Source organism: Physeter macrocephalus, chromosome 5, assembly GCF_002837175.3.
Source record: "Physeter macrocephalus isolate SW-GA chromosome 5, ASM283717v5, whole genome shotgun sequence".
Lineage (NCBI taxonomy): Eukaryota > Metazoa > Chordata > Mammalia > Artiodactyla > Physeteridae > Physeter > Physeter macrocephalus.
In genome coordinates, this window is record NC_041218.1 from 24,430,224 (window position 1) to 24,439,315 (window position 9,092).

The 9,092-nt window shown below is 45.3% G+C and overlaps 1 protein-coding gene across 1 annotated transcript in view; it reads left to right on the forward strand.

Moving 5' to 3' along the window:
* The window catches only part of SND1 (staphylococcal nuclease and tudor domain containing 1), a 321,421-nt gene that overhangs the window by 244,989 nt on the left and 67,340 nt on the right, over positions 1–9,092 (forward strand). The window contains exon 13 of the mRNA XM_028489790.2: positions 1,416–1,526. Coding sequence (XP_028345591.1) covers positions 1,416–1,526 — 111 coding nt within the window. The remainder of the gene's footprint in view (positions 1–1,415; positions 1,527–9,092) is intronic.

Genomic DNA, 9,092 nt, shown 5'->3' on the forward strand with positions numbered 1-9,092 from the left:
TATGTTTTCCTTTGCTGTGCAAAAGCTTTTAAGTTTCATTAGGTCCCATTTGTTTATTTTTGTTTTTATTTCCATTTCTCTAGGAGATGGGTCAAAAAGGATCTTGCTGTGATTTATGTCATAGAGTGTTCTGCCTATGTTTTCCTCTAAGAGTTTGATAGTGTCTGGCCTTACATTTAGGTCTTTAACCCATTTTGAGTTTATTCTTGTGTGTGGTGTTAGGGAGTGTTCTAATTTCATACTTTTACATGTAGCTGTCCAGTTTTCCCAGCACCACTTATTGAAGAGGCTGTCTTTTCTCCACTGTATATCCTTCCCTCCTTTATCAAAGATAAGGTGACCATATGTGTGTGGGTTTATCTCTGGGCTTTCTATCCTGTTCCATTGATCTATATTTCTGTTTTTGTGCCAGTACCATACTGTCTTTATTACTGTAGCCTTGTAGTATAATCTGAAGTCAGGGAGCCTGATTCCTCCAGCTCCATTTTTCGTTCTCAAGATTGCTTTGGCTATTCGGGGTCTTTTGTGTTTCCATACAATGCAAATACGCTTCTTTAGTTGTCTGAGCGCCATTTCCAGTATACTCTTCTGAGTAGATGGAAGCCACTCACAGTGGCCCCGCTTTCGTATTCTAGTGAAGAAAAGATTCAGCACGTTGGAGAAATTTTTTTGAAGCAGGATTCTAATCTGAGTATCCTGTGGTCCTAAAAGGACTGTTGGGAGTCTTGCTCCAAAGCTGGTCATCACAGGGTTTATACTTTTTACTTTGTTTCCCTGGCTCATGCAGTTTTTTTTTTAAAGATCTTTCGTTCCACCCCAATGCCCCCCTCCCCCACCCCCCCAATTCCTTCCTAGCCTCACCTCCTCCAAGCCCCCTTTGGGTTGAGGGGAGAGCCAGTGTTGGGAGTTCTGATGAGAAGAGACGCACTTTGAGTGTTACGTGAAACCAGTGTTCCCAACGTTACCAAACTGGAACACGGTATTTTCTAGTTCCAGTATAGGCTAGAAAGGAGATTTTGAGAAATTTAGGTCATGCTTTTATGTGCTTTGTTTTTTTTTTATCTGCGTGCCTGATATTTTAGAGCAGACTTTTTTTGAGGGTAGTGGCTTGTTTATAACATTCTGTAAATAGCCCTGCGTAATGTGGGCTTTTTACAGATATTTTCTGCCAGGTTTTATGTATGGATTGATATAGCATCTGACTGTACTAACCAGAAAAATGCTGAGCCAGGGGACTTGGTTATTCCTCCTTTTTATTTGGATTTCTAGCTTAGCAACTCATTGGTCTTGAAATCCTTGGCTTCTCCCTACCTCTGCCAGGATGCGTTAAGACCTCCAGGTGCTAACTTATTATTGCTGTTGACTGAGCCCCACATGCACCTCGAGTGCTCACTGACCTATCTTTTCTGTTGCAGAAACATTGCCGAGGCCCTTGTCAGCAAAGGTCTGGCCACGGTGATCAGATACCGGCAGGACGACGATCAGCGGTCCTCTCACTATGATGAACTGCTCGCCGCCGAGGCCAGGTGAGATGCATAATGTAAATTAAAGTGAACGCCGTGGGTCCCCGGGCCCCACTTTTTTCTCTCCCACTGTCCTGCCCATCCCTGAGCAGAATGCGACAGAAAACAACATGCTGAGAAAGCTTGTATTCTTTTATTTTCCCCATCAAAAGAAAAGGGACCTCACTTCAAACTTGGAATCTAACCTTGGTTAAACACTCTTGGGCCTCTATTTTTTTTAATCTGCAAAATTTAGGCATATATTAGATATGATCTTCCTAGTAGATGCCGTAAAATGAACGACAGATGAGAAACTTCTACGTGGATTATTTTTATCTCCACCATCCTTTCCTTCCCTGGGACAAACAGTGGAGGCCTGCTTACTGTGCAGGATGTTTGCCTCGGGTTCTTCCCTCCAGAGGCCTCTGCTCCCCGGCCCCTCCCATTTGTCACCTCTAGACCTTTTGTCATGTACAAAGGAAATGAAAACATTTATTAGGAAATGAGTTTGCGTTTCACACTTCTGACAGCTGGCAGGAGAGCATTTGTGAGAAGCCCTGTGACATTTTCCTTTTGTCCTTCATCCCCATGGCTGGTTGCCCCAAGGACATGCGTGCTGCTCAGCAGTATTTCTTACCAGGAGTTCCTCAAGGCTCTTTCACACGGGGCCTTCTGTCACTGGGCGGTGCTGGGAACGAAGCGATTCCTCCAGCCTTCCGGGGAAACAGAGCCAGAACTCGGTGATGATCGCTTTTCTGACTCGGAGAGCTTAGCAGACTGCTGGGCTCAACCAAAATGTATCCATTGTTTCAAAGTGATTGCAGGCACTTGCCTCACGCAGACATTTTTCTGTGACCTAGGACTTAGTTTGTTCTAGAAGTTGGGTAATTGCCAGCTTATGCTCCATGGTTAGAGGAGGAATGAGTTTGAGCACATGCTGTCTATACTTTAGACTTCGTCACTGAGATCACTCCTCTTGCTCTTTGGCCCAGAACATTGCCCTGATACGTGACATTTACCTCTAACATCATGTCACATCCTGATGGATGGGGCATCTGTAGAATGTCACACAGAATGTCAGCTAAGAAAGCAGTCTGTCAGGTTGCTGTGGCTTTTTGGATTCTTTCCTGTGGGCTTTTCCCAGTAGGACCTGCCTAGGACCTAAGTCTTCAGCACAAAGTTCAGTATCTTTGGTTGCTTGAGGCTCATTCATGTCTAGTGTAAAATAATATGATGTATAGTCCATAACTGGTGTTTCTCTTCAATCCTTTCTCACTTCCTTATTCTTCTCTCCCTGCCTATATTATCACTAAGCCAACTGGGCTGAAAGAACCCATAGTGGGAAATGTGGCTTCTCATCTCTGACTACTATTTGATGATCTTGCTATTCTAGGAAATGGGCAATGATTAGACTGTTCTTTAGGTGGGATTTGGGGGGTGGGGGGTGGGGAGGTTCGTGCTGGGCATGCTCAGTCTGATCTGGTGGCAACTTGGAGAAGCGGTTATGTATTCCCAGTGTAGCAGGAGCACTTAGCAATACAGTGGGATCTATAGAGTCCCATTTTCTGCCCTGGGTTCACTCTGTCACTGGTGAGTGTTTAACTCTGACAGGCAGGTAAGCATGAAAATAATTTGCCTAGCTGCTCTGGAAAGTGAGGCCACAACAGGCTCTCTTATTATGCTGTTGTGCTACAATGTTTAACGAGGAGGCAGAGATAGGTGACATTTTTTAGGTTTTAAAAAGAAAACAGCCTTTTTAGTCTGGTACTCATTTCGAGCTGATAGAATGTAACAAGACGCTTGCCTGTTAAAGCAGTGAGCTGCCTAGAGATAATTGTGTCGAGCCACTACTTTCCCTCGGATGGTGGAAAAACTGGCTCCGGAGTCATTGCACTGCTGCAGGTAGAGTAAACGGAGAGAAATTAAGCACTTCCCCTGGCCAGTGAGGCATTGCGGCATTGCCATGAGGCAGTACACATCTTAGAAAGCTTTAGGAGAAGTGGCCCACGTGACCTGCGAATGAGTCCTCCTTGGGAGCGGTGCTGTCCGCAAGCCCCATGCCAACCCCAGCGAGAAAGACCAGAACACCTGCCAGATAGGAATGGTGGCCTTATAGCCATTGAAGACTATTTTCAGTGCAGAATGCACCCCACTTTTTGGGAAAACGATAGTCGACCCCGCCGCAAGAGCACCTCTTCTCTGACACTGCTTTATTTTAGGTCGCCTTCGGTTTGAAGCACTCTGGCCCCTATGAGACATTCCCTGTTGTTGTTTTTTTAAAATATTATGTATATATGTATGTATGTATGTATGGCTGTGTTGGGTCTTCGTTGCTGCGCGCAGGCTTTCTCTAGGTTGCGGCAAGCAGGGGCTTCTCTTGCTGCGGAGCACGGACTCTAGGCACGCGGGCTTCAGTAGTTGTGGCACGTGGGCTCAGTTGTGGCTTGCGGGCTGTAGAGCGCAGGCTCAGTAGTTGTGGCACACGGGCTTAGTTGCTCCGCGGCATGTGGGATCTTCCCGGACCAGGGCTCGAACCCGTGTGCCCTGCATCGGCAGGCGGATTCTTAACCACTGCGCCACCAGGGAAGCCCTCCCTGTGTTGTTACATGCTGCTTCTGCCCCTTATCCTACCTGTCTAGTGAATATGATCTGAGTTTAGGTTGTTTTCCTCTAGATAGATGAGCTATATTTTTTCCCAGTTGAACTCGGCCTTGTAATTATTATGCCCCTGTTGATGCGGTCCCTCCACCTCCCAGCCGAGTGTCCTCTGCAGATCTCATTAGCGAGTTGTTTACTCCTTTCCTTGGCCCTGAATAGAACCCCTAAACAAGAATGGCTTTGCTGTTGACCCCAAGTCTTTCACCGCTTGGACTGTCACTTAACTGTCTTTTGTTTATCATCCTTCAGCCACTTTTTAAACTCCAGTGATTGTGTACTGAACCAAGCCAATTTGAATTAATTTCCCAAGTAAAATTTCTTGAGGTGCTGTATCTAATGCTTTAGCAAAGGCCAAATTAATAACATCTGCTGTGTTCATGGCAAGTCACTCATCCTGGAACTCTTTTGGTCAATGATAAGTGGGTGAAGGTAACATGGCAAGGCCAGCATTCTCTTGAGTCCCTGCCCACAGGGGTGGTGATTCCAAGAGACTTCTTTGTCCCTGTGCCCTGGATCCCTGTTGTTCTCTCTGGTTATCACTAGTGATCTCGGCAGTGGTGCCCAGTGCTCTGCCATTGACTTTGCTTTCCAGAGCACCGCTTGGCCATTAATCCTTTAAGAGAACGTTGTAAGCTTTGGGGAAACGGCAGCCTGTTAACTGTCTTTTCGGGTCAGCCAGCTGCCTGCGTGGGAGCTGATGAGCTTTCTTAGGGCTCTGCAGCCGCTGCTCCCTCTGCAAGGGGGTATGATCTGCCAACCTTTCTCAGATCATCTGATGGGAGCTCGGGGAATGACGCGTCAGGCGTGCGTGGTGAGACAGAAGAGGAAGAAGAATGCCGGTTCGCAGCTGCCCATGCTTTCAGGCGTATCCACCTGCCCGCCAGAAACGAGCTCCTCGTACCCCCTCAGCAGCTCTGTTTCGTGTGCCGGACCCTTCTCAGTGCCTTCATTCGGATGCCTGTCTGCTTTCGGGAAACCCTCTACATGCCTCAGACACGTGGCGCATCTAGAGGAAGCCACATCTTTCTTGTTTAAAGGATAAATGAACCCCTAATTCCCGACAGGCGGCCTTCCTTTCTAGTTCACTTGTCTATCATCAGCTGCCTCTTCCCTCCTTACCTTGTGTCCTGGCAAAATAAAGGTTTGGCACTTTTGTGTGTATTTTTGAGCCTTGCTTCTCTGTGGGCTCCATTGACAAGCCCTTGCTTGTGTCCCAGTCTTCTGAGAGCTCCAGTGTGTCCTCCATATTCGTAGTAAAAAGAACTTAGGTACAGCTGACCCACACTTTCTGATGACACTCCTGAACTTGGCCCCCCCCTTTTAGGGACATCACGTGGACTCCTTTGGCAGTGTGTCACATCGTTTCTTTTCTGCACCATTCTGATTTTTCACCCCCATATTGACTTCCCAACATTTCCCATTCTTGTTTGACTTCAGTATTTCTCAGCCAGCCGGCCGGCTGCTTTGTCTGTCTTGATGAGTGTTCTAAGCTTAAGGCGGGGCTTTGACTCCTACAGAGAATCTCATATTCTTCTGAGGTATTTCCAAGATTCTGAGTCATTATGGGGACCCTTCTTATTTTCTAAGGTATTACACAGTCTCTCAAACGCTGTGTATTTGATATAACACATCCTGTTTGATTTTAAACAGTACAGAATGTGAATTCCCCTAGCGTTCTACAGGTCTTTCTGGTGGGCTTTTGTTGAGCTCGTTATGGACACTAAAGATAAGCCGGTAATGCGTGGAATCAAAGCCTGGCTGTGTGCCTTGTTTTCCTTGGACATCCCGACCTGTAGGATATCATCTGTCTGCATTCACCTAAAGCTACTTTATATTAAAATGTAATATTTGAAGGTTTCCTAGAAACTGTTAGTCTGTGGTTCATTGCAGGAAAATACAGGAGTTGTTAGTTCAGAAGTTGGGCTTTATTCCTTTAAGGTACCCTTTAATTCTAAGATTTTGTGATTTCAAGGTAGAATGTATATATTCAGAAAAGAAATTTATGCCCCGGCTTGACAGTGGGAAAGCAGTTGTATTGAACAACCTAGGGTCTGAGCAGATTTAAATGAATTTAGATTCATTCTGGACATACAGAATGAGGTTAGGGTTATCTCGGGAGAGGAGAAAAGGGCAGGCCCTCTCTTATCTTTTCCTGTGTGTTCTCTTTCTTGCCAGGCACACTGCAGATTAAGGAAACTGTGGTGTTGTCCTCCCTCTTGGAGAGGCAAGCATGAGCCTGCCGTGTCTCAGCTCTGCCTGGGCTCTGAGTCCTCCCTGACCCTGCAGGGACCTCCTATTTCTGATGGAGCGAACCTTGCAACTAACCTTTTCTTTAAAAACAAAAACAACTAGTGCTCCTGTTTGCTGACTTTTGCATCTCCAAACTCCAAACCCTGTAAACACCAGCCCTTCATTAAAATCCTATCAGATTTCTTTTGCTTTTACCCAACTTGGTTGACAGCGCCCTCCCTACTGTAGAATTCTCTCTGCTTTTACCTCTAGGAAATCTGTGTTGGCATTTCCATCACAGACTTTGATCAGAAGGCTATAAACTTGTTGGTAACTCTTCCCTAGGCCAATACCTGTAGTCATTATTAAGAGGGAAACTGTTTCAAGTACAAACCTCTTGGTGTTGCAGTTACTGGGTCTGCATTGGGCTTACTGACTTCCATGCTCTTGTAGCAGTGAACTGTAAATGTATTTTGCGTTTTTATAATACCACTGGGAGAGAAGTATGCTTGATTTCCCACTCCTGGTTGAGCCAGAGCAGCTCCACTTTTTTTTTTTTCGGATTTATAGAGGAACTTTCCCACAAAATTTTAATAGGTGGAGGAAAAAAAATGACTTGTGCATAAAAAAATACAAAACTTTTTTATAGGGTCTTTCCTCTCCGTGCCTTCAACTTAACGGGCATTTACAATGCTGTTGATGAATGAAACGTGAAGACTTACCAGCATTTTTTTTTTTCTCTCTGTTGCTTTAATTGGACGAGGTCAGCATTACCGGCTTGACACTGTTCTGACTTGCGAAATGCCTTGGTATGAAGCAGGTTTCATCTTCCTACCAATCCGGTGAGAAAACTGGTGTTGAGGTTGGGTCTGTGTTTTGAAAATTTGAAACTAATATATCCTATCACAATGTATAGACCAGTTAGAGTTAACCAGTTCTCCAAGAAGACAAGCCGTTCCTCTAATGGGAACAGTTGTTCGAGGCTGGTTTTCTCTTGCACGCGATGGCTTTGCATTTGTTCCTTTTCGTTCCCATTCTCTTTAGTGTACCCTGGGTCCCAGGTGGTGAAGAAAAAAGATAACAGACTCAAGCCTTACAAAGCATGCAGTCTCAGAGGGACACACGCTGAATAACTTGAATAGGACCTCTGGGTGTTGCTCCTTTTCCTGTTCTCTTTTCTTACCTGTTTTCTTAGCCCCTCCTTTTTTTCTCCCTCTGCATCATGAACACTGCCTGCCTTATATCTTTTTTATTCCATCTCTCACTTCTATTAAATTTTCCCATGAGGGCATCTCCCTGAAATTCATCTCTTCCGTCCAGCCTCTGTTCATCTCAATGGTTTAATGGTACAGCTTTAATAAACCAAGATTTCTCACTTTCAATCTGATGACCTGAACCAAGTGAAAATTCTCTTTGCATAAAACTAGATCCTACTGAATACTGTTAAAAACAGAGCTTTGATTTGAAGTTTTTCTCTTTCCTTCACTGTTGAATTCCTGGAGCGCCAGAGTGCGGTTGGATTTTTGTAGGCCAGGCATTATAGAAAGCTGGAGTTGGGTGAATTATCTGCTGCCCTCTTCACCCGGCTGTGTTATATCCTGCTGGTACAAATGGGAGGCCAGCGTGAGAAAGGAGGCTGGTCTTTCTCTTCAGTATCCTAATGGCTTCTTTTCTTCCTTAACCCTGGAAGTGCACTCCCCGCTAGATTTGGGGCTTGCCCTTGCCCTGGTGGCACGGCCAGAGGTTGCTAATGAGATTCAGCACGTGTCAGTGTTGGGGGGCATTTCACTGTTGGGGAGTAGGGTACATCAGCTCCTGCAAGTGGATGTGATAACAGGAAAATGCATTAAAAGAGCTGGTGTGGGGAAGTGATTTGACGATACAGCTGAATGTGGGGAAATTTAGCTTTTCCCTTTCTTCAGAAGAGATGATGCACTCAACATCCAAATAGCAGTAATCAATCTGCATTTAAGGCAGCACAAATGGCCACTTCTGGAGAGCTGTATAATATCTCCATTTCCAAATAGTTTTCTCTTTCAGGATATTAAGAGGATCTGTTCACTCTTCATCCTGTCTTTCCTCCCCACTCCCAGTTCCATCTGAGACAACTCAAACTGTGAGACTCGTCTTGATGACTAGTGTGAGGGGTTTGGGGTAAAGTCAGAACCCATTAGCTGTAGCTCCTATGTTGTACACAAGGTGTGGGTGGTTCTGTAGGTCATGGTCAAATAATGAACTCACAGTAAGAAGTCCTCCTTGCCCAGTCTTTCCTGTAATTATTAATTTGCACTGGTTGTATTCTTTCAGAGGAAGTTGTTCTAGACTAACCTTCCTAATTAACTTGGTCCCCCCCCGTCTCCACCCAGCTGTGACCGTTTGTCCACAGCACCTTGTCTGTTCTCTACCATCTCACTGTTCTCTTGGCTAAAAGGCTCTAGTTCCTCTCACACAAGCCCTAAGTATTTGAGGTTTCAAAATATTTCCAACATATTTCAAAATACATTTGAAGATTATCATACTGGGAACATAATTGTAATCCCAAATAAGTTATAACAATAAAGTGATAACATTTGACCCTCGACATTTTTTTTTTTTTTTTTTTTTTTTTTTTTGTGGTACGCGGGCCTCTCACTGTTGTGGCCTCTCCCGTTGCGGAGCGCAGGCTCCGGACGCGCAGGCTCGGCGGCCGTGGCTCACGGGCCC